Raw genomic sequence first — 25,733 nt, 5'->3', positions numbered from 1 at the left:
AGAAGCTTTTTATCTTGATGAAGTCCCAAAAGTTCATTTTTGCTTTTTTTTCACTAGGCTTTGGAGATGTATCTTGAAAGAAGTTGCTGTGTCTGATGTCAAAAAGGTTACTGCCTATGTTCTCCTCTAGGATTTTGATGGATTCCTGTCTCACATTGAGGTCATTCATCCATTTTCAGTTTATCTTTGTGTGTGGTGTTAGAGAATGGTCAAGTCTCATTCTTCTGCATGCGGCTGTCCAATTTTCCCAGCACCATTTATTGAGGAGACTGTCTTTTTTCCATTGCATATTTTTTCCTGCTTTGTCAAAGATTATTTGACCATAGAGTTGAGGATCCATATCTGGGTTCTCTATTCTGTTCCATTGGTCTATATGTCTGTTTTTGTGCCAGTACCATACTGTCTTGGTGACCACAGCTTTGTAATATAGCTTGAAATCAGGCAACGTGATGCCCACAGCTTTGTTTTTCTTTTTCAACATTTCCTTGGGGATTCAGGGTCTTTTTTGATTACATACAAATCTTAGAACTGTTTGTTCCAGCAATTTGAAAAATATCATTGGAATTTTGATTGGGATGGCACTATGAATAGATTGCTCTGGGTAGCATAGACATTTTAACAATATTTATTCTTCCGATCCATGAGCATGGAATATTTTTCCATTTTTTTGTGTCTTCTTCAATTTCTTTCATGAGTGTTCTGTAGTTCCTAGAATATAGATCCTTTACCTCTTTGGTTAGGTTTATTCCGAGGTATCTAATGGTTTTTGGTGCTACTGTAAGTGGAATCGTTTCTCTAATTTCTCTTTCTACAGTTGCATTGTTAGTGTATAAAAGAGCAACTGATTTCTGTGCATTGATTTTGTATCCTGCCACATTACTGAATTGCTGTTTGAGTTGTAGTAATTTGGGGGTGGAGTCTTTTGGGTTTTCCACATAAAGTATCATGTCATCTGCGAAAAGAGAGTTTGACTTCTTCTTTGCCAATCTGAATAACTTTTTTTTTTTGTCTGATTGCTGTTGCTAGGACTTCTAGTACTATGTTGAACAATAGTGGCAAGAATGGGCATCCTTGACGTGTTCCTGATCTTAAGGGAAAGGCTCTCAGCTTTTCCCCATTGAGGATGATATTCACTGTGGGTTTTTCATAGATGGATTTTATGAACTTGAGGAATGTTCCCTCTATCCCTATACTCTGAAGAGTTTTAATCAGGAAAGGATGTTGTATTTTGTCAAATGCTTTTTCTGCATCATTTGAGAGGACCATATGGTTCTTCTCCCTCCTCTTATTAATGTGTTCTATCACATTGATTGATTTGCGAATGTTGAACCACGCTTGCATCACGGGGATAAAGCCCACTTGGTCATGGTGGATGATCCTTTTAATGTATTGTGGCTCCTATTAGCTAGGACTTTGTTGAGGATTTTGGAATCCATAATTCATCAGGGATATCGGTCTATAATTCTCCTTTTTCATGGGGTCTTTGCCTGGTTTGGGGATCAGGTAATGCTGGCCTCATAGAATGAGTTTGGAAGTTTTCCTTCTGTTTCTATTTTTTGAAACAGCTTCAGGAGAATGGGTATTATTTCTTCTTTGAATGTTTGGTAGAATTCCCCAGGGAATCCATCAGGCCCCGGACTCTTGTTTTTTGGGATGTTTTTGATCACTGTTTCAATCTCGTTACTGGTTATTGGCCTATTCAGGTTGTCAGTTTCTTCCTGTTTCAGTCTTGGGAGCTTATAGGTTTACAGGAAGGCCTACATTTCATCCAGATTGCTCAGTTTATTGGCATATAGTTGTTGATAATAATTTCTAATAATTGTTCCTATTTCCTTGGTGTTAGTCGTGATCTCTCCCCTTTCTTTCATAATTATATTAATTTGGGTCCTTTCTCTTTGCATTTGGATAAGTCTGGCCAGTGGTTTATCGATCTTATTAATTCTTTCAAAGAACCAACTTCTAGTTTTGTTGATCTGATCTACTGTGTTTCTGGTATCTAATTCATTGGTCTCTGCTCTAATTTTAATTATTTTTCTTCTAATGTACCAGAGGGGAGCTGGTGGGGATGGGTTAAATTGGTGATAGGGAGTAAGTAATGCACTCGTGTGAGGAGCGCTGGGTGATGTATGGAAGTGTTGAGTGACTATATTTTATACCTGAACTAACATCACACTACTGCCTGTTAACTAACTGGAATTTAAATAAAAAATTTTAAAAAACTTATTGTCTTAGTTCATGTGGGCTACTGTAACAAAATTGCTATGACTGAAGAGGCCAGGATCAAGGTATTGGCGGATATGGTGTCTTGTGAAGTCTGCTTCCTGGTTCATAGATGGCCATATTCTCACTGAGTCCTCTCAGGGCAGTCAGACAAGAGAGTTCTCTGGGTCTTCTTTATAAAGTCTCTAATCACATTCACAAGGAGTGCACCCTCATGAGCTTATCAGCCCACAAAGCCTTACTTCCTAACACCTTCATAGTCAGTGTTAGGGTGTCAACATGTGAATTTTGGGGAGACAGAAAGATCATTCCATAACATGTATCTTCCTAGAATTAAAACATAAGGTCCCAAAGAATATATCTTCTCTCTCGTTTACCACTCTAACTGAATGATCACTCAACAAATACTGAGCACCCGTATTTGATGAACAATAGAGGTATAGCAAAGAACAAAATAGTGAAAAGAGAAAAGCCCCTGCCTCCACAGATCTTACTTTTATTTGGGCAATGAACAAATATGCACCGAGTGCAGTGAGCTTGACTGTGATGAGTGCTAAGGGAAGCGAGGCAGGGAGAAGGTTGTGTTGGAGGGTGGGGATTGTGGTGGCTGGGTTGTCCCTGGTCAGAGGAGGCCTCTCTGAGGAGTCATACCATGGAAAAAAAGGACAAAGTTTGAAAAAATCATCAATAAACATAATCTAAAGCATATGGTCACTCTGTTTGGAATCTTAGGGACTTTCAGGAGTCTGCTTGTGTCAAGTCACAAGGCTCTCACAAAGGTAGCCAGAAAAATGTGGATGTGGTTAATAAGCTTCAATACATATTTCTTCAGAGTGAGAAAGAGAGCAATTTTTGGAATTATTTTACAATGAGGCAAAAGTGCATGCTGGTCAAAATCAGATTTAATCTGTAGGCACATTGTACAGTCCTGCTTGCCAGTCCAGAGGAATGATGATATAACTGCCTATCTACTGAGATTATATGTAATTATTTTTTATAATAATATTTATTTTCTGACCTATTCTTTTTTTGTTTTTTAAAACAAAACTTGGAAGATAAAGACCAGTCTGCTCAAGAATGTTTAGGTCAACCAGGAAATCAAAGAAGAACTTAAACAATTCATGGAAATTAATGAGAACGAAAACACATCGGTCCAAAACCTATGGGATACTGCAAAGGCGGTTCTAAGGGGGAAATACATAGCCATCCAGGCCTCACTCAAAAACACAGAAAAACCCCAAATTCACCGACTAACTCTACACCTTAAAGAACTAGAGAAAAAGCAACAAACGAAGCCTAAGTCATGCATTAGAAGAGAAATAATTAAAATTAGAGCAGAGACCAATGAATTAGAAACCAGAAACACAGTAGATCAGATCAACAAAAGTAGAATTAAGTTTGAAAGAATTAATAAGATCGATAAACCACTGGTCAGACTTAAAAGATAAAGGACCCAAATTAATAAAATTATGAAAGAAAGGGCAGAGATCACGACTAACACTAAGGAAATAGAAACTATTATTAGAAATTATTATCAACAACTCTATGCCAATAAACTGAGCAATCTGGATGAAATGGAGGCCTTCCTCAAAACCTATAAGCTCCCAAGACTGAAACAGGAAGAAACTGACAACCTGAATAGGCCAATAACCAGTAACGAGATTGAAGCAGTGATCAAAAACCTCCCAAAAAACAAGAGTCGGGGGGGGGGGGGCTGGTGGATTCCCTGGGGAATTCTACCAAACATTCAAAAAAGAAATAATACCTGTTCTACTGAAGCTGTTTCAAAAATAGAAACAGAAGGAAAACTTCCAAACTCATTCTATGAGGCCAGCATTACCTTAATCCCCAAACCAGGCAAAGAACCCATCAAAAAGGAGAATTTCAGACTGATATCCCTGATGAATTATGGATTCCAAAATCCTCAACAAAATCCTATCTAATGGGATTCAATAATACATTAAAAGGATCATCCACCATGACCAAGTGGGATTTATCCCCAGGATGCAAGGGTGGCTCAACATTCGCAAATTAATCAATGTGTCAGAACACATTAATAAGAGGAGGGAGTAGAACCATATGGTCCTCTCAATTGATGTAGAAAAAGCATTTAACAAAATAAAGCATCCTTTCCTGATTAAAACTCTTCAGAGTATAGGGATAGAGGGAACATTCCTCAAGTTCATAAAATCCATCTATGAAAAACCCACAGCGAATATCATCCTCAATGGGGAAAAGCTGAGAGCCTTTCCCTTAAGATCAGGAACACGATGAGGGTGCCCACTCTTGCCACTATTGTTCAACGATGCTGTACCTTAGATCCCAATTGTCTAGAGACAATGTGTAAAGTCTTATAAAATAAAATAAGGTCAGACATAAAGAACAGAGGGCTGGTTGCCAGAAGTGGGGGTGGAGGTGGGTAAATGGGTGAAAGGGCTCAAAAGTTGTTATAAAACAATTAACTCATTGGGATCTAAGGTATAGCATGGTGACTATAGTTAATAATACTGTATTACATGTTTGGAAGTTGCTCAGAGATGAAATCTTGAAAGTCCTTATCACAAGAATTAAAAAACATTTTTATAACTATGTAGGGTGATGAATGTTCACTAGCCTTAGTGTGATCATCATCTTGCAATATATCAAAATATTGAATCAGTATATTGTACACCTGAAACTAATATATTAGTTGTACCTCATATTAAACACATACACACACACACACACACACACACACACACACACACACACACACAATGAGATACCACCTCACACCAGTAAATTGGCTAAGATTACCAAGTCAGGAAAAAACAAATGGTGAGGATGCAGAGAATGAGGAACTCTGTTAAACTGTTGGTGAGAATGTAAACTAGTAGAGCCACTTTGGAAAACTGTATGGAGGATCCTCAAAAGTTAAAACATAGCTACCATATGACCCAGCAATTGCACTACTAGGTATTTACACAAAGCATTTAAACGTTGTGATCTGAAGGGGTACCTGCATCCCAATGTTTATAGCAGCAATGTCCACAATAGCCAAACTATGAAAGAGCCCAGAAGTCCATCGACAGATGAATGGATAAAGAAGATGCAGTGTATATATATACAATGGAATATTACTCAGCCATCAGAAACGATGAAATCTTGCCATTTGCAACAACATGGATGGAACTAGAGGGTATTGTGCTAAGCAAAATAAGTCAGTCAGAGAAAGACATTATCATATGGTTTCACTCATATATTGAATTTAAGAAACAAAACAAAGAATCATAGGGGAAGGGCGCCTGGGTGGCTCAGTTGGTTAAGCGACTGCCTTCGGCTCAGGTCATGATCCTGGAGTCCCGGGATCGAGTCCCGCATCGGGCTCCCTGCTCAGCAGGGAGTCTGCTTCTCCCTCTGACCCTCCCCTCTCTCGTATGCTCTCTCTCTCTCTCTCTCTCTCTCTCATTCTCGCTCTCTCAAATAAATAAATAAAATCTTTAAAAAAATTTCTAAAAAGAATCATAGGGGAAGAGAGGGAAAATAAAATAAGAGGAAATCAGAGAGGGAGACAATCCATAGGAGACTTTTAACTATAGGAAATAAATTTAGGATTGCTGGAGGGGAGGTGCCTTGGAGGATGGGGTAACTGGGTGATGGGCATTAAGGAGGGTATGTGATGTAATGAGCACTGGGTGTTATATGCAACTGATGAATAACCAAAATCTATATCTGAAACTAATGATACACGATATGTTAATGAATTGAATTTAAATAAAATAAGATATAAAAAACTGACACTAAGTGGTATCATTGCAGGAAAAGACACACTGAGTGGTAGAGCAGAATTCAAAGCCCAGAAATATACCAGCACCCTCACATGCACACACACATATACAGAACCTTGATATATTCAAGAGCTATGATGGTGATTTTAATAAATTAAACTGGAATTTGGTTACTTATATGGAAAAACAAATTTGGACCCCCACCCTTTACCATACACATACATTAATCCCAGGAGTATTTACGGTATAACTCTAAAACGTTTAGGAAAAAAATATAGCTTACTATCTTTCTCATTTTGGAATAGAGGATTTCTTAAAGACTAATTAAAAGATTCTTCCAGAAGCTTTTTATCTTGATGAAGTCCCAAAAGTTTATTTTTGCTTTTATTTCCCTTGCCTTTGGAGATGTGTCTTGAACAAAGTTGCTGTGGCTGATGTCAAAGAGGTTGCAGCCTATGTTCTCTAGGATTTTGATGGATTCCTGTCTCACACTGAGGTCTTTCATCCATTGTGAGTTTATCTTTGTGTATGGTGTAAGAGAATGGTCAAGTTTCATTCTTCTATATATACCTGTCCAATTTGCCCAGCAGCATTTATTGAAGAGAATGTCTTTTCTCCACTGGATATTGTTCCCTGATTTGTCAAAGATTAATTGACCATAAGAGTTGAGGGTCCATTTCTGGAGACTCTATTCTGTTCCATGTGTCTATGTGTCTAGTTTTGTACCAATACCATGCTGTCTTGGTGATCACAACGTTGTAATATAGCATGAAATCAGGCAATGTGGTGCCCCAGCTTTGTTTCTCTTTTTCAACATTCCCTTGGTGATTAGGGTCTTTTTTGGTTCCATACAAATTTTAGGATTATTTGTTCCAGCTCTTTGAAAAATGCCAATGGTATTTTCATAGGGAAGGCATTGAAAGTATAGATTGCTCTGGGCAGCACAGACATTTTAACAATGTTTATTCTTCCAATCCATGAGCATCGAATGTTTTTCCATCTCTTTGTCTCTTCCTCAATTTCTTTCATAAGGGCCCCTAGCTTCTAGAGTATAGATCCTTTACCTCTTTGGTTAAATTTATTCCTAGATATCTTATGGTTTTTGGTGCTATTGTAAATGGAATCAATTCCCTAATTTCTCTTTCTACAGCTTCTGCACAGCAAAGGAAACAGTCAACAAAACTAAGAGGCAACTCACGGACTGGGAGAAGATAATTACAAATGACATTACAGGTAAAGGGCTGGTATCCAAGATCTATAAAGAACTTCTCAAACTCAACACCCAAAAAACAAATAATCAAATCAAAAAATGGGCAGAAGACAGAACAGACACTTCTCCAAAAAAGACATACAAATGACCATGACCAACAAACACATGAAAAAATGTTCAACATCATTAGCCATCAGGGAAATTCAAATCAAAACCACATTGAGATACCACCTTACACCAGTTAGAATGGCAAAAATTAACAAGACAGGAAACAACAAATGCTGGCAAGGATGTGGAGAAAGGGGAACCCTCTTACACTGCTGGTGGGAATGCAAGCTGGTACATCCACTCTGGAAAACAGTATTCCTCAAAAAGTTAAAAATAGGGCTACTCTATGACCCAGCAATTGCACTATTGGGTATTTACCCCAAAGACACAGATGTAGTGAAAAGAAGGAACACATGCACCCCAATGTTCATAGCAGCGATGTCCACAATAGCCAAACTGTGGAAAGAGCCAAGATGCCCTTCAACAGATGAATGGATAAAGAAGATGTGGTCCATATATACAATGAAATATTACTCAGCCATCAGAAAGGATGAATACCCACCATTTGCATCCACATGGATGGAACTGGAGGGATTATTCTAAGTGAAATAAGTCAAGCAGAGAAAGTCAATTATCATATGGTTTCACTCATATGTGGAACATAAAGAATAGCAGGGAGGACATTAGAGGAGGGAAGAGAAAAAGGAAGGGGGGGATATTAGAGGGGGAGATGGACCATGAGAGGCTATGGACTCTGGGAAACAAACTGAGGGCTTCAGAGGGGAGGGGAATCAGGAGATGGGGTAGCCCGGTGAGAGGTATTAAGGAGGGCATGTGTTGTAGTGAGCACTAGGTGTTATATGCAAATAATGAATCATTAAGCACTACATCAAAAACTAATGATGTACTGTATGGCGACTAACATAGCATAATAATAAAAAGATTCTTCCATTCTTCAATTTACAAATTCTGATGTCCAAGTGACACATTTTTAAAGTAAAATGACAAGCAACAAACTGAGAGAAAATGTTGCAAGGCACACAATCAACAGTTAAAAGCAATTATAAAGCCCTTAAAAATTAATAAGAAAAACAGAGAGGCAATGCCAGAGAACAATTGTTAGAATGAACAAATGGGATTTTCATAGAAAGACAATTATACATAGCAGTAAGTATATGAAGATGTAGAAACCTCATTAGTTATTAGGAAGATGAAAATCAAGGCCACAGCTAGATAGCATTTATAATCTTTCAGTTGGTAATGATTTAAAAGTCTGCAACACCAGGCACTGGAGAAAATGTAGATCAATGGAATAATTTATACAAAACTAGGGTAGGATCAATTGATAGAACCACTTTGGAGGAAAATGCCTTGTAAAGTTTGCTTATCCCATAACCAGCAATTTCTGCCCTACCCATACACCCAAAACACCTTCCTGCATTCAAGACCCAAGAGATATAAACAAAATTATTCATTGTAATGCCTTTCATATGAGCCAAGAATGGTAATCAAAAAGTCAACAGACAAAATAATTATAATATAGTCACACAATAGAATATTATACAGTAGTTGAAATAAATGAACCACACCCAACAAAAAAAAATATTGAATAATCTCACTGACTAAATGTTAGGTGAAAAAAGGAAAGTCCCAAAAGCACATATAAGATATGAGAACTATTGTGGGAGTTCAAATAAACTAATCTTTAAAATACATGCCATTTAGGCATTGACATATACATGTGAGTAGGTTGATATAGAAATTATATTCTAATGCAAGTGTGTGATAAACACAAAATTCAAGATCATGATTTCCCTGGGGATCAGAGAGGAACAAGAAAGAGTGTAAAGGCATAGAGATAACTATAGGCTGGTAGTAAGATCCCAGTTCTTGAGTTGAGTGGTAGGCTACAGTATGTTAATGGTACTATTTTAACTCACTGAAACTGGAACAATGATGATACTCATTAGCCACACACTTATGTTATTTACTAATTTTTAAAAAGCAAGTATTTCCTGCAAACACAACACCTAAATAATTGCCTACAATCCTCCAATTAGATTGATGCCGTACCCACTGGAAAAAAACAAAGTTCAATTAAATGTGTTAATTTTGATAGACATCATTTACATGAATTTTCAATTTTCAGTAGTAAATTTCATACATAAATAAGTTTATCTCAAATTAATTCCCATTGAGGAAATCTAAAAGTAAATAAAGAAAAAAGAACAGGTGAAACCCAATGTCTTAAGGGAATCTTTCCTAAAATTGTTGTTTGGATAAGCTTCTGACCATGGTCCAAGATCTGTTAATCACCTCTGTGAGGCACCAGTCCCCAGGTCTACACCAGCTTAACATACTAGCCTCTGGACTCCTACATAAACACTACTTGGAGCACACAAAGACCAGGGGAGGGCTCTCTTGGTTTAATTAGGTAGAGATCCACCCACAAATGTATCCAACAGGGGTGTACGTGAAAAGACTACACACATCCCATCAAAAATACATTTAACAAACCAAATTCACCAACTTTTCCACCAGTCCCACAAATAGTTTTTCTCCAACATTCACATTAGAGATTTCACTGAATTGTAGTGCAGCTGTTGCATTTAAACACAAATGTGATTGTGGTGTTAGCACAGTAGTTGGGGCTAATCAGTATTTCATGGACTCTGTAACTTGCCAAAGAAGAATCCTTCTGAGTACCCGTGAAATGAAGGTTCATCGTCATGGGAACATGGGTACCTTTGGACTATGTAAGAACATGGCAGCTGTGAATTCTTCCCTCCTGAAACGTAAATATGTTCTAATTTTCTTTCTAGTTTACTCTCCACATCATTCTGTACATTCAAATTATGTTTAAATATGTTTGCTTCATTTGTGTTACATTTCGTGGGAAAACCTGTTTCAGTGAAAACATCACATGTCTCTTTTTTAGCATCTGTTTCTTCTGCTTGTGGTTTCTCCTTTTTCATATCACGTTCACTTTTAAGTTAAAATTACAATCATAGCTAAATTTGTACCCAGGGATGAAATCAATATGAAATAGTTTACAGCATAGAGGAAAAGTCCAAAATTTGGATTCACAACATAAAATTACACAAAGTGTATTTCCAGCTTAACACTTCCAATAAGGATACCTGAATTCCTATATGACCCAAAACGTAAACTCAGCTGTTAATGTTTTTCCCCTGATAAACCTAGCAAACATTTATTTTAGAAATGGTACATGCCTCATGGATACTCACTGCCTTCTTCAGTGGTATAGCACACCTAAAGTACTGTGTTCATTTGTCAATTCATAATCAAAGGCATTTGATAAACCATGGTGAGTCCAATGGATAGCAACCAGAAAAGTATACTAATTGAACATCATACAGTATTAGAAGCAGCTGACGGCCATCAAACAGTCTAGGAATATAAATCTAAGAGTATATTTGATAAGAGGTTCTAATATTAAAAGAAACTCAAAAGACATAAAAAAAACTTTTAATGAGTCAAACTAAACAATATTGTCTACAGATGCACATTTGTGTAATCAAGCTATTAAATACAAGAAGGTGATTACTAGGGGCACCTGAGTGGCGTAGTTGTTTAAGTGGTCAGCTTTTGGTTTTGGATCAGGGCAAGATCTCAAGGTCCTGTGACTGAGCCATGCCTCGGGCTCTGCACTCAACTCAGTCTGCTTGAGTTTCTCTCCCTCTCCATCTGCCGCTTCCCCCCAAACTCTCTCTCTAAAATAAATAAATGTTTGGGGTTTTTTAACTAGGTGATTACTATAAACATCAGGATAGTGGAGAGTTTGAGGGACAGGGAAGTGCAATGTTCAGGACCAGTCATGAAGAGAAGTTCCTGGAGTGCTTGGCAAGATTCTATTTCTTGACCTGCCTGTTAGTTACAAGAATATTCACCTGAACTCATCAAGCTTTTGTTTTTCTCTGTATCCATGTTTTGTTGTATGATAAAAATTCTTCATAATGAAGTCATGTTGAATTGACTTATTCCATGTTATTTCCAGAATAAAGAAAAAGAGCCAGTGCTTGGATGTTAAAGAGGTATCTCTGAGCTCAACATAAGGAGTGGGGATGAGGCACAGATTAAAGGACAGCTATGAAACTCTGAAACTAATAGGAGTTGTGTGAACATTCTGTGGAAGACATCCTTCGTAGGGCAGAAGGCTGGATCATGCTTTCTGAGTCTATTTCAACTCTAAAATTCTATGGCCTTTTAATTCCCAACACTATCCCAACCTTACATGGTCAAAGAATGCCCAGTGCATTTTGTAATCTACACCCGTTGAGAGCTAAGTCCTCTGTCCTCTCCTGCCTCTGGGTTTATCAGTTGAGTATGTACATCATGCTTGTGGTCACTTTTGTGTACATGAGTGTCTGTACATTTAAAAAGCTAGGCAAACATAAAATTTTAACCATTCCAGCTTAGTTCTAGACCATCATGGTAAAATCACCAGTGTGAAAAATGAAGACAGGAAGGAGTGAATAGAATAATAATTTGTGGGTAGGTGAATACAATTTTTAATTTTGAGAATGAATATGAACCAAACACTATTCCTAGTGTTTTCACAAATACTAACACTCACCACCTCCCTTTGAGGAATATTATCTTCACTGACCAGATAAAGAAGCTGGTGTAAAAAAAATTACAAAACTGCCCAGAGACACATTACTTCCGCGTAGTAAAGCTGGGATTTGACACCAAGATCTGAGTCCAGAATCTTAAGCACTATGCCCAACTTAGCCGACATCCAACCACATAAAAACTTCATATTCATTAATTAAATTAAATTTCCAAGTTGTATTGAGACAAACTATATCCCTATCTCATACTACTTGGTAATAACAGTTCCTTTACATGATTATAACATTTTCATATTCTAACTAAACTGCTTATGAAAATTATATATTATAGGCAATTTAATTTACCTCATTTTACTGTAATGACAGCAACTAAAGTTATTATTTCTTGGTCCCAAACACACTATGAATATAAAGTACCCTATGTCTGATACTCATGGTCAAAAATTCTATGCATAAAATATTTATAAACCAAAAAATAAAAACTAAAAAATATTTATAAACTAATTCATCAACATTCCATCTATTTAATGATACAGTAAAGTATTCAGAAATAGTGAAATGTATGTGCTCCTTATCCCTTTCCTGTATTCTCTTAGAATTGAAATGAGCTTTTATCTATAGAGTTCTGAAGCAAGCAGAGGATTGACTCATATAAGTGGCAAATTCCATGAAGAAAAACAATTCACTGATTGTTTACTGAGCTGCTTCTTGTTCGAGTTACCTACCTTGCTAATTTTGCAGAATGGCCAGGTGAGTAGGAGCTGACACAGGTGGTTGCTGTGTATATGTGGTAACCAGAGGCTTCTGGAATTAGTTCAATTTTTAACTCTGCAACAAATCAGTAAGGTTATTTAAATGCTATAGAGCAGTCAGGAAAAGCATTCCAAGAAACATGGGTCCTCTGTACATGGAAATGAAGGCTTATAGGAAAGATGATTTTTCCTGGCATCAAAAAAGGTCAGTAGAGTGGGGAACACCAAAACTGCGATACAGGAACAGCAGTGTCTACAATGCTGAATAGGAGGGAAAACAAGGAAGAGATTGGTGGTGATGGTGATGAAAATGGCTGGAATGAACACATTTGGAAGTGATTATGGAAAGTGATCCTGCTACCAAATAGTGGAGCTTATCCCTAGAAAATGGGTCATTTAACTTTTTACCTCAAATTCCACATCTTGGATAAGGCAAAATTTGTCATAACCAAATATGCTTATGTCATAATTCCAACAAGGAACAACTCTTCCAAATGTATCCCAATCTTAAGTAATATCCTTAAATTTATGGATTCATTACTTAACCAAAATACACAGAACTATAGGTGTCATGGCATAATTAAACCCTTTCAATGATTTACAATTCAGTGTGATTGGGTTTACCATATTATCTTTAAAACCACTGGTTATGAGTAAACACAGAGAGGCTTTTGGCAATGATCACAGCAAAGTGTTAACAGAGGTGTTCCAAATGGGAGAGAGCCCACAAACAACTGAATTTGGGATACTCATGGCAAACTACAGAGATTTTTATTTCTACTTAGAGCTGATGCTATTTTGATTACAATGATTTGTCTCCTAGACTTCCCTAAAGAGCCATGGACAAAAACAATGGAAGTTCCACTACAGATTTCATCCTGCTGGGGTTTTCTGATCGGCCCCAATTAGAACGCGTCATCTCTGGGGTTGTCTTCATCTTCTATGTTGTGACTCTGGTAGGAAACACAACCATCATTCTTGTATCTTACCTAGACACCCAGCTCCATACTCCCATGTATTTCTTCTTATCCAATTTGTCTTTTTTGGATCTCTGCTATGCAACTAGCATTATCCCCCAGATGCTGGTAAATCTATGGGGTCCGACAAAGTCTATTACCTATGCAGGGTGTGTGCTCCAGTTCTTCTTTGCCCTTGACCTTGGAGCCACAGAATGTCTTCTCCTGGCTGTGATGGCCTATGACTGCTACGCCGCTGTCTGTCAACCTCTTCACTACACAGTAATAATGCACCCTCAGCTTTGCCAGAAGATGGTGTTCACCGCCTGGTTAGGTGGCCTTGGCAGTGCATTAATTCTTTGCTCCCTGACCTTGAAATTACCAAGATGTGGGCACTGGGAAGTGGATAATTTTTTCTGTGAGATGCCAGCATTGATCAAGATGGCTTGTGTACACTCGAAAGTAATGGAGATCATTGTCTTTGCTCTTGGAGTGATATTTCTTCTAGTACCTCTATCACTAATTCTCATCTCATATGTAGTAATCACTCAAGCAGTCGTGAGGATCAAGTCAGCAGCAAGGTGGAGTAAGGTCCTTAATACATGTGCTTCCCACCTCACAGTAGTAACTCTGTTTTATGGAACACTCATTTACATGTACATGAAGCCACAGAATAGGAGCTCCCAAGATGAGGGGAAGTTCCTCACTCTCTTTTACACCATCATCACACCCACCCTTAACCCTCTGATCTACACTTTAAGAAACAAAGATGTAAAGAGTGCAGTAAATAGAATACTGTATGTAGAAAAATGGTCAGCCAAATCATGAGTTACATGGAAGACAGCTAAGGAAATAATATTGACCTTTACCAACAGAAGATGTATTGATTCATTTATGCAAATACCATTTACTGGGTGTGTATCATGTACCAAGAATTATACTAGGTACTGACTTTGTAAATAAGTAGGAAGTAGACAGAAATTATAAGGAAAGAGAGACTCAAATCATACACTTAAAAGACTTCAAGACTAATAAGGGGCTACAGATAAGTAAACAGAACTATGAGATGTGATTAAGTATAGTAATAGAAATATGTACAAAGTATTAAGAAAATACTTCACAGGGAAATTTATTTTAATGCAGGATTAGGACACTGATTACTTCTTCCAAGACTTACCAATTTTATGGGAAATAACACACTCTTAGAGGCACCTGATACACCAGCAGGGCCTTTGTGCTGGAGACCAACTACCCACTAATACCCACTCTATCTTCTGCTTCTAGGTTTAACCAGCACAGGGCCACCATATCACATTTCTGAACCTGGCCTCCACCAACACAATGCCAGAGATTTAATGTGTGTAACTCCTGAGTTATCTTTTCAAACATGAAATCATTTGCTCTCACTCTTGCCCCCCCCTTTCTTCTTGGCTGGAATGTGAATGTGGAGGGTACCTAGCTTTACCAAACCCTAAGAGGGAATGGAACAATAAGATGGAAAAAGAACGACCCACCAATAGAGAAATGCCTCCAAACTACTATAGGAGAAGCTTCTATATTATTTAATATTAATTAAGCCACTCTGCTTTGGGATCTGTTAGAGTAGCTTAACTTTTACCCTCCATGGCCTGGTAAGGAGTTTGGGCATTTCCTATAAGGTAGTGTGGTCCTTGGACCAGCAGCAACAGCATCACTTGGCACCATATCAGAAATGCACACTCTTGGGCCCACCTTAGACCTACTGACCAGTCATCTGAGAATGGACCCAGCAACAGATGTTTTCAACAAACACTACAGGTAAGCAGGCTAAAGTTTGAGAACCACTATTATAGGGAGATGTTGGGTTCTAAACAGAAAATTAACATAGTTTTATGGATTTTAATTAATTTCCTCCCTATACACCTGAGAAAGGAGGTGGGTAATGGTTTCTCTAGGTGCTTAGATAAGAGAAATAAAGGAATATGAGGAGTTTCCTCTAAATGAAATCACCATAAAAGGATATTCTTTATTTAATACTATCTTCTTGCTATTTTATTTAATAATATTCCTTGTTTTGTTGAATTATGGTGGTAGTAATGGTAATTTTTTGGAAAGGGCCTTGATCTTCTTATTTAACAAAATAAAAATTTAGCTATCTCATATTAGTTCCCCCCTTTTTTTTTACTTTTTCTTTTAGTGGTAAATACATTCTAACTCTGAGAATCTCTATGCTGGAGAGATAACTACTCCCCTTCTCTACAAGTCAACCATTTCAGAATTGGAAATTCTCTCTGCATGTGAGAGTCCTCACATTGTCAGTGCCCTTGCTTTGTGATTACAAGGCCAAATAAGCTACAATCTACCTGGAGTATTTGGGTGGGGTTATGAGGGTTGTAAGGGTTAATGGTCTTCTCTCTCCCGTCCTCAAACCTTGTGATTCCCAGGATTCCACAGGGAAAACATTATACTGTTATTTTAAACATTTGATTCCTCATTGAATATGACAACAAAAATTTAAAAAAACTACATCAAAAACTAATGATGTATTTTAGTTGGTTAAGTTATATGGTAGCTAACTGAACATAATAAAAATTTAAAAATAATAAAATAAAATAATTTTTATGCTGCAAAACAAAAAAATTTAGAAATAAACATCTGATTCCTTTCTGCAGGTAACTTGAAAATTGCCAAGTGTGTAAGCCTTGAGAATATTAAGGAATCTGAGAGAGGGTGATGATGATACCCAAAGACAGGAAGCCCTAGAGACAATATAACCTTTATGGTGTTGTAAGGACTTTGTTTGGAGAACATTTAGAATGGTGACAGTGTGGACACTGGAAATGAGTATCAACTGTTCTTTGTGAGAAAAACTCATCCCCGATCTTAGTAAACTAGTCTTAGTTTATTAAGTTAATCTTAATAAACTTAATAAACTAGTGATTTATCACTTACAAACCTTTTACTCAACTCAAAATCAGTTGCTATCTTACTTTAGGAGAGATATCCTTACAAATCTCATCAATCTGTCCTGTGAATTCCCTCCAAAACCAGTCACTACATTGGCATTATCCTTTTTTTTTTTTTTTAGTCTTGAGGTCTTTTATTTTCTTTACATTTATCATGCCATGAATTCATAGGGAATGGGTTCCAGCAGTTCAGGCTCCTTTCCATTAGTGCTCACAAAGTGTGCTTCTCTGGGTGGGGCAGGCTGGCACTTCAGTTGAACCCAAGTACCTTTCTCTTTGGCTTCCTTCTTTTTCTGATCATTTTCCTTCACACGCTTCAGGAAGCTGTCTCGGCTCTTTGAGTGTTTAATATGCTCAATGCGTACATTAATTCTCTTGGCAAGAATCTTGCCCTTAACTTGTTTGTTTACAACAATGCCAACAGCATGCTGAGTAACATTGTAGACTCTTCCAGTTTTGCCATGGTAACATTTGTGGGGCATTCCTTTTTGAACAGTGCCCATTCCCTTGATGTCCACAATATCACCTTTCTTATAGATTCGCATGTATGTGGCCAAAGAACAACTCCATGTTTTCTAAAAGGTCTAGAGAACATATAGCGGGTACCTCTCCTCTTTCCCTTTGTGTTGGTCATTTTGGCAAATTACTGGAAGATGGCGGTTCCGGCCAAAAGGAAGGCTGGCATTATCCTTTTCTATATTTGTTGTATATATGTTTGAGGAAAAGGCATTGGTGAGCTTTTCAACAACATAGAACTTCATATTCGTGTGTGACTTTACTGTGTCTGATTTGGCTTCTGACATGATTATATATTCAGTAAATGTCCGGATAATGATTAAGTGACTGAAGAGTTTTTTTAATAAATATACATGAAAATGTTCTTATCCTACAGAATGTGACAAATGTTCATTGGGTAATAAATACTGGAGCTACACCTTCAGGCTTTTAACATTTAGGACATTTGCAACACCTTACACCTAAGAGAAGGGAAGCACAGTATAGTTTTACTTTCACCTGCATACTAACATAGAATCCTTATAAGTGTGTATCTGGACATGAGAAAAACAAGAGGAATAAAAGAAAAAGTTTCTCATTATCTCATAACCTAGAAATAACGACTGTTAACTTTTTAGTTAATTTCCCTTTAAACTATTCCCTTTCCTACTAAAGTTTGGGTCACACTGGTAGCTGATTTATTTCTCCCAATGTATACATTCACATCAGATAAAGCACTCCCAAGGGAGAAAAACTTGGCCCCAGAAGAGTGGAAAAAATCTCAACTAGTACAGTGATTGGTGGCCCTCCAAAGGCCACTGTACACGAACAGACACCCCATGTAACTGTGATGTGAAAATGTCACTGGGAGGAAGATGCTGACAATGACAACAAGACTGGAAAAACAATGTCTCAGTGTTATAGCACGTGCTTGTCCCTGTCTGCACAGATGACTGAGATCTCCCCTGAGATAAAATGATGGATGAGGAAACATGTGCAGGCTCTAGCACCTGAGGAAGGTATGAATGGTCTTCTAGGTAAGTGACTGACATCTTGGACCCAGTGACGGCCTCAGCTAATCAAGGTCAAATGCTGGAGACTCCCTGGCATTCTATATAAAAAGCTTGATAACATAATGCATTATCAGGAATTTGGGGAAACAGAAACCTCAGTCTTTCCTGATTGTCGTAGTGATCTGCTGCCACAAAAACACTTTCTAAAGAAATAAACAGGACAGCTACAAAATAACAGACATAGGCTGAAAATCTCTTACCCACAATTCTGAATTTAATCAGTTTGGAAAATGAAAATGTTCATAACTTTGTTGGCAGCAAACCTAATAGATGTGTCCTAAATAGATGTGAGGCTACTTCTGTTCTTTCAGTTCTGGTTTTTAAAAAAGGCAGATTTGTGTTTAAAGAAAATAATTAACTTGTAAGAGAGAACAATATTAGCTATTTGTCATTTGCCAGAAACAGCAGTTACTTCTTATGCAGGACACTAATGACACTCACTGCTTTATAAAACCATAGTTTTGTTGGGGGGAGGGTTTGAAATTTAGGATTCAAGAGAAATTAGACTCTGATAGGATGCAGTGGTGACATCAAAGGAATTATTGCCAAAGAATAACTTAACTTTCACCTATTTTATCTATTTTTAAGTGCACATTTATAGCAGCCACATGAAAAGGATGGGTCACGTTTTACATTCTTGCTACCCAACTAAAATATCAAGAGTTTCTACCCTTTGTATCATTGTATGTTGCTCCTAAGAAATATTCCATGATCTCTGAGTACAAATATGGCCTGTTGCTTTTCTTTATCATTATTTTCCAGTTTATGCATCATCCCCCAATTGCAATATTACCAGAACGTCCAGTGTCTCCATTTTTGGGCTCCCCTTCCCCATGAATGATCTCCAAATTTCAAATCCCAGATGTAACTGCCCATCAGTGTGCACGCCAACCAGTGTATGTCCCATACTGAGTGCAGTACTGCCAGTTCTGCTTGGTGCCACAGGTGCCAGAGGCCCTATTGGGGAATGATGGTCCTTCAGGGACAGGCCCTGACCACCCCTATTGTAAGAAGGACCAGTGTTCCAGATCTCTGACCAACCTCAGTGGGCCTTTGAAGGAGGCCCACTCTACTCTACTCCTTTTCATGACAGATCAGTCCCTGTGAGCCCTGCATTTGGTCTCTGAGTTGGCTGATACAACAACATGATAACAGCTTCATGACAAGCCCAAAGCTAACATCACACTCAACCATGGATATGTACCAGCACCACTTCTGTTCAATAAAGTACTAGAAGTCCCAGCCAGAGGAAGTAGGCAAGAAAAACAATAAAGGCACAGAAATCAGAAAGGAAGAAATAAAATCATCTGTATATGTACGTGAGATGATATCATATGTAGAAATCCTGAAGACTCCACCAAAAACCTGTTAGATGTTAGAACTACTCAACAAGTTCTGTTAAGTTGCTTAATACAAAATAAATATACAAAAATACATCATTTGTATAGACTAATAACAAGCTACCATAAAGGGAAATTAAGAAAATTAATCTCATTTACAATTGCATCAAAAAGAATTAAATAGGTAGGAATAAGTTTCACCAAGGACCTGAGAGACCTGTACACTGAAAACTCTAAGAGCTGATGAAACTCGACCATTCTCTAACACCATACACACAGTTAAACTCAAAATGGATGAAAGACCTAAATGTGAGACAGAAATCCATCAAAATCCTAGAGGAGAACACAGGCAGTAACCTCTCTGACATCAGCCACAGCAACTTCTTTCAAGATTCATCTCTAAAAGGTAGTGAAACAAAAGCAAAAATGAACTTTTGGGACTTCATCAAGATAAAAATCTTGTGCACAGCAAAGGAAACAGTCAACAAAACAAAGAGGCAACCGACAGAATGAGAGAAGATATTTGCAAATGACACTACAAAGAGCTGATTTCCAAGATCTATAAAGAACTTCTCAAACTCAGCACCCAAAAAAACAAATAATCAAGTCAAAAAATGGGCAGAAGACAAGAACAGACACTTCTCCAAAGAAGACATACAAATGGCCAACAGACACATGAAAAAATGTTCATCATCATTAGCCATCAGGGAAATTCAAATCACAGTGAGATACCACCTTATACCAGTTAGAATGGCAAAAATGGACAAGGCAAGAAACAACGAATGTTGGAGAGGTTGTAGAGAAAGGGGAACCCTCTTACACTGTTGGTGGGAATGCAAGTTGGTACAGCCACTTTGGAAAACAGTCTGGAGGTTCCTCAAGATGTTAAAAATAGAGCTACCCTATGACCCAGTAACTGCACTCCTGGATATTTACCCCAAAGACACAGAGGTAGTGAAAAGAAGGGCCATATGCATCCCAATGTTCATAGCAGCAATGTCCGCAATAGCCAAACTGTGGAAAGAGCTGAGATGCCCTTCAACAGATGAATGGATAAAGAAGATATACATATATACAATGGAATATTACTCAGCCACCAGAAAGGATGAATACCCAACTTTTACATCCACATGGATGGGACCAGAGGAGATTATGCTAAGTGAAATAAGTCAAGCAGAGAAAGTCAGTTATCATATGGTTTCACTTATTTGTGGACCATAAGGAATAGCCTGGAGGACATTAGGAGAAGGAAGGGAAAAATTAAGGGGGGAGGGAATCAGAGGGGGAGACGAACCATGAGAGCCTATGGACTCTGAGAAACAAACTGAGGGTTTTAGAGGGGAGGGGGTTGGGGGTGGGGGATGGAGGGATGGGTTAGCCCAGTGATGGTTATTAAGGAGGGCACATATTGCATGGAGCACTGGATGTTATATGAAAACAGTGAATCATGGATCACTACATCAAAAACTAATGATGCATTGTATGGTGACTAACATAACATAATAAAATAAAATTTAAAAAAGAGCTGAGGAAAATAATTGAAGACACAAATAAGTGGAAAGATAGTCCATGCTCATGGATTGGAAAAAAATTGTTAAAATTTACATACTACCTAAAGGAAGCTACAGACTTGATGCAATCCCTATCACAGTGCCAATGCCATTTCTCACAGAAATACAACAAATAATCCTAACATTTGTATGGAACTACAAAAGACCCTGAATTGCAGAAGCAATCTTGAAAGAACAACAAAGGTCAAGGCATCACACTTCCTGATTTCAAATTATATTACAAAGCCATAGTAATCAAAACATGGATGGTATTAAAATAAAAAGAGATGCATAGATCAATGGAACAAAAGAGAAATCCTAGAAAAAAATTCATACATACACAAGCAATTAATTTATGATTATATATGATATAATTTATGATTTTATATATATATGAAAGAGAATGTCACTCATCCATGTGAAAGGACATCCTACCATAGTGGCAACATGGATGGACCTTGAGGGCATAATGCTAAGCGAGATAAGTCACAGAAAGGCAAATACTGCATAACATCACTTATATTTGGAATCTTAAAAAAAGAGTCAAATTCATCGAAACTATGAAAAAATGAGTGACAGGCCCTCAGGGTCATGGAAAAAGGGAAAAGTTGATAAAAAGGTAGAAACTTCAGCTATAATATCAATAAGGTCTAAGGATCTCATGTAAAAAATGGCAACTATAGTTGATAACCCTGTATTTTATAATTGAAATCTGCTGAGAGAGTAGAACTTAAATGTTCTCAGCAAACTAAACCAAACCAAAAATGTGAATCATGAGGTGATAGATGTGTTAATTATCCACATGGAAGGAGGGTATCTTTTCATAATGTATACAAATACCAAATCACCATGATGTACACTTTATTTTTTTTTAAGATTTTTTTATTTATATATTTGACAGAGAGAGACAGCGAGAGAGGGAACACAAGCAGGGGGAGTGGGAGAGGGAGAAGCAGGCTTCCTGCTGAGTAGGGAGCCTGATGTGGGGCTCAATCCCAGGACTCTGTGATCATGACCTGAGCCGAAGGCAGATGCTTAAAAACTGAGCAACCCAGGTGCCCCTGATGTACACTTTAAATATCTTACAATTTTATATCTCAGTTACACCTCAGTAAAGCTGAATTTAAAAAAATAAAGAAAGTAAGATAATGCAAAGTTATGAGAGAGTGATGGAAAGTACTATTTTAGAAAGGGTGGTCCGGGAGGGCTAATCCCATTCTCTCCCTTTTTTTTCTTTCTTTTTTCAACCAACTTCTTGTCTTATCAATTCCTTTTTTAAAATCTTTCTTAATTTTCATCTTTAGAGTCATATTCCGTCCCTTCATTATATTTCCCCTTATTTTTGTATATATATGTTTTTCTTTCTTTAAAATTTTGGGAGGCAGTTTCTTCTAAAACACCAAAAAACACGCAAAATCTAGTGTGTGGCTCTGTTCTATTCACCCACCTGATCACATTCTTTTTTTTCCCCACCCCAGTTTCGGGTGTCTTCTGATTTCTTTAGTGTATATTTTTCTGGGGTAGTTGTTACCCTTTTAGCAATTTGTTCTCTCACTCATCTATTCTTCTCTGGACAAAAATGACAAAATGGAAAAATTTACCTAAAAAAAAAAAAAAAGAACAAGAGGCAGTACCAATGGCCAGGGACCTAATCAAGACATTAGTAAGATGTCAGAACTAGAGTTCAGAATGATGATTATAAAGATACTAGCTGGGCTTGAAAAAAGCATAGAAGATAATAGAGAATCCCTTTCTGGGGAAATAAAAGAACTAAAATCTAACCAAGTAGAAATCAAAAAGGCTATTAATGACGTGCAATAAAAAATGGAAGCTCTAAATGCCACTATAAATGAGGCAGAAGAGAAAATTAGTGATAGAGAAGACCAAATGATGGAAAATAAAGAGGCTGAGAAAAAGAGAGATGAACAACTACTGGATCACGAGGTCAGAATTCGAGAGTTAAGTGATGCCATAAGATGAAACATTAGAATACTTGGGATCCCAGAAGAAGAAGAAAGAGAGAGGGGGGAAGAAGGTATATTGGAGCAAATAATAGCAGAGAATTTCCCTAATTTGGGGAAGGAAACAGGCATCAAAATCCAGGAGACACAGAGAATGCCCCTGAAAATCAATAAAAATAGGTCAACACCCTGACATCTAATACTAAAACTTACAAGTCTCAGAGACAAAGAAAAAATCCTGAAAGCAGCTCAGGGCAAGAGGTCTGTAACCTAGAATGGTAGAAACATTAGATTGGCAAGAGACCTATCCACAGAGACCTGGCAGGCCAGAAAGGACTTGCATGATATCTTCAGAACACTAAACGAGAAAAGTATGCAGCCAAGAATACTATATCCAACTAGGCTGTCATTGAAAATTGAAGGAGAGATAAAAAGTTTCCAGGACAAACAAAAACTAAAGGAATTTGCAAACACGAAACCAGCCCTACAAGAAATATTGAAAGGGGTCCTCTAAGCAAAGAGAGAGCCTAAAAGCAGCAAAGATCAGAAAGGAACACAGACAATATACAGTCACAGTCACCTTACACCCAATACAATGGCACTAAATTCATACCTTTCCATAGTTACCCTGAATGTAAATGGGCTAAATGCCCCAATCAGAAGACACAGACTATCAGACTGGATTAAAAAACAAGACCCATCAATATGCTGTCAGCAAGAGACTCATTTTAGACCCAAAGACACCCCCAGATTGAAAGTGAGGGGGTGGAAAACCATTTACCATGCTAATGGACACCAAAAGAAAGCTGGGGTGGCAATCCTTATATCAGACAAACTAGATTTTAAAACAAAGACTGTAATAAGAGATGAGGAAGGACACTATATCCTACTTAAAGGGTCTATCCAACAAGAAGATCTAACAATTGTAAATATCTATGCCCCGAACATTGGAGCAGCCAATTATATAAGGCAATAAATAACAAAAGCAAAGAAACACATTGACAACAATACAATAATAGTGGGGGACTTTAACACCCCCCCTGACTGAAATGGACAGATCATCTAAGCAAAAGATCAACAAGGAAATAAGGACTTTAAATGACACACTGGACCAAATGGACTTCACAGACATATTCAGAACATTCCATCCCAAAGCAACGGAATACACATTCTTCTCTAGTGCCCATGGAACATTCTCCAGAATTGATCACATCCTAGGTCACAAATCAGTTCTCAGCCGGTACCAAAAGATGGGGATCATTCCCTGCATATTTTCAGACCACAGTGCTTTGAAACTAGAACTCAATCACAAGAGGAAAGTCGGAAAGAACTCAAATACATGGAGGCTAAAGAGCATCCTACTAAAGAATGAATGGGTCAACCAAGAAATTAAAGAAGAACTTAAAAAATTCATGGAAACCAATGAAAATGAAAACACAACTGTTCAAAATCTTTGGGATACAGTAAAGGCAGTCCTAAGAGGAAAGTATATAGCAATACAAGCCTTTCTCAAGAAACAAGAAAGGTCTCAAATACACAACCTAACCCTACACGTAAAGGAGCTGGAGAAAGAACAGCAAATAAAGCCTAAACCCAGCAGGAGAAGAGAAATCATAAAGATCAGACCAGAAATCAATGAACTAGAAACCAAAAGAACAGTAGAACAGATCAACGAAACTAGGAGCTGGTTCTTTGAAAGAATTAACAAGATTGATAAACGCCTGGCCAGACTGATCAAAAAGAAAAGAGAAATGACCCAAATCAACAAAATCATGAATGAAAGAGGAGAGATCACAACCAACACCAAAGAAATACAAACATTTTAAGAACATATTATGAGCAACTCTATGCCAGCAAATTACATAACCTGGAAGAAATGGGTGCATTCCTAGAGATGTATCAACTACCAAAACTGAACCAGGAAGAAATAGAAAACATGAACAGACCTATAACCACTAAGGAAATTGAAGCAGTCATCAAAAATCTCCCAACAAACAAAAGCCCAGGGCCAGATGGCTTTTCCCCAGGGCCAGGGGAATTCTACCAAACATTTAAAAAAGAATTAATACCTATTCTCCTGAAACTATTCCAAAAAATAGAAATGGAAGGAAAACTTCCAAACTCGTTTTATGAGGCCAGCATTACCTTGATCCCAAAACCAGACAAAGACCCCATCAAAAGGACAATTACACTAATATCCTCGATGAACATGGATGCAAAAATTCTCACCAAAATACTAGGCAATAGGATCCAACAGTACATTAAAAGGATTATTCACCAGGACCAAGTGGGATTTATTCCTGGGCTGCAAGGCTGGTTCAACATCCGCAAATCAATCAACGTGATACAATACATTAACAAAAGAAAGAACAAGAATCATATGATCCTCTCCATAGATGCAGAAAAAGCATTTGACAAAGTACAGCATCCTTTCTTGATCAAAACTCTTCAGAGTATAGGGATAGAGGGTACATACCTCAATATCATAAAAGCCATCTATGAAAAACCTACACTGAATATCATTCTCAATGGGGAAAAGCTGAGAGCTTTCCCCCTAAGGTCAGGAATGCGGCAGGGATATCCACTATCACCACTGCTATTCAACATAGTATTAGAAGTCCTAGCCATAGCAATCAGGCAACAAAAAGAAATCAAAGGCATCCAAATCGGCAAAGAGGAAGTCAAACTCTCACTCTTTGCAGATGATATGATACTTTATGTGGAAAACCCAAAAGAGTCCACCCCAAAACTGCTAGAACTCACACAGGAATTCAGTAAAGTGGCAGCATATAAAATCAATGCACAGAAATCAGTGGCATTC

At 37.6% G+C, this 25,733-nt stretch overlaps 2 protein-coding genes across 2 annotated transcripts in view; one reads left to right on the top strand and one right to left on the bottom strand.

Annotated features, from left to right (window-relative positions):
* The window catches only part of LOC112813461 (olfactory receptor 2W1), a 114,658-nt gene that overhangs the window by 10,524 nt on the left and 78,401 nt on the right, over positions 1–25,733 (bottom strand). The window lies entirely within an intron of this gene.
* Positions 13,387–14,376, top strand: LOC112813509 (olfactory receptor 2W1-like). The gene has a single exon (XM_025858565.2). The coding sequence runs from the start codon at positions 13,432–13,434 to the stop codon at positions 14,374–14,376; it is 945 nt and encodes a 314-aa protein (XP_025714350.1). The 5' UTR covers positions 13,387–13,431.

This window comes from Callorhinus ursinus, unplaced genomic scaffold (genome assembly GCF_003265705.2).
Source record: "Callorhinus ursinus isolate GAN/ISIS: 27379988/994484 unplaced genomic scaffold, GSC_fseal_2.0 scaffold109, whole genome shotgun sequence".
Classification (NCBI taxonomy): domain Eukaryota; kingdom Metazoa; phylum Chordata; class Mammalia; order Carnivora; family Otariidae; genus Callorhinus; species Callorhinus ursinus.
This window is presented reverse-complemented; position numbering and strand designations above follow the sequence as displayed.

Excerpts from the sequence above, each read along its gene's own strand:
- LOC112813509 (XM_025858565.2), top strand. The coding sequence starts at position 13,432 with ATGGACAAAAACAATGGAAGTTCCACTACAGATTTCATCCTGCTGGGG.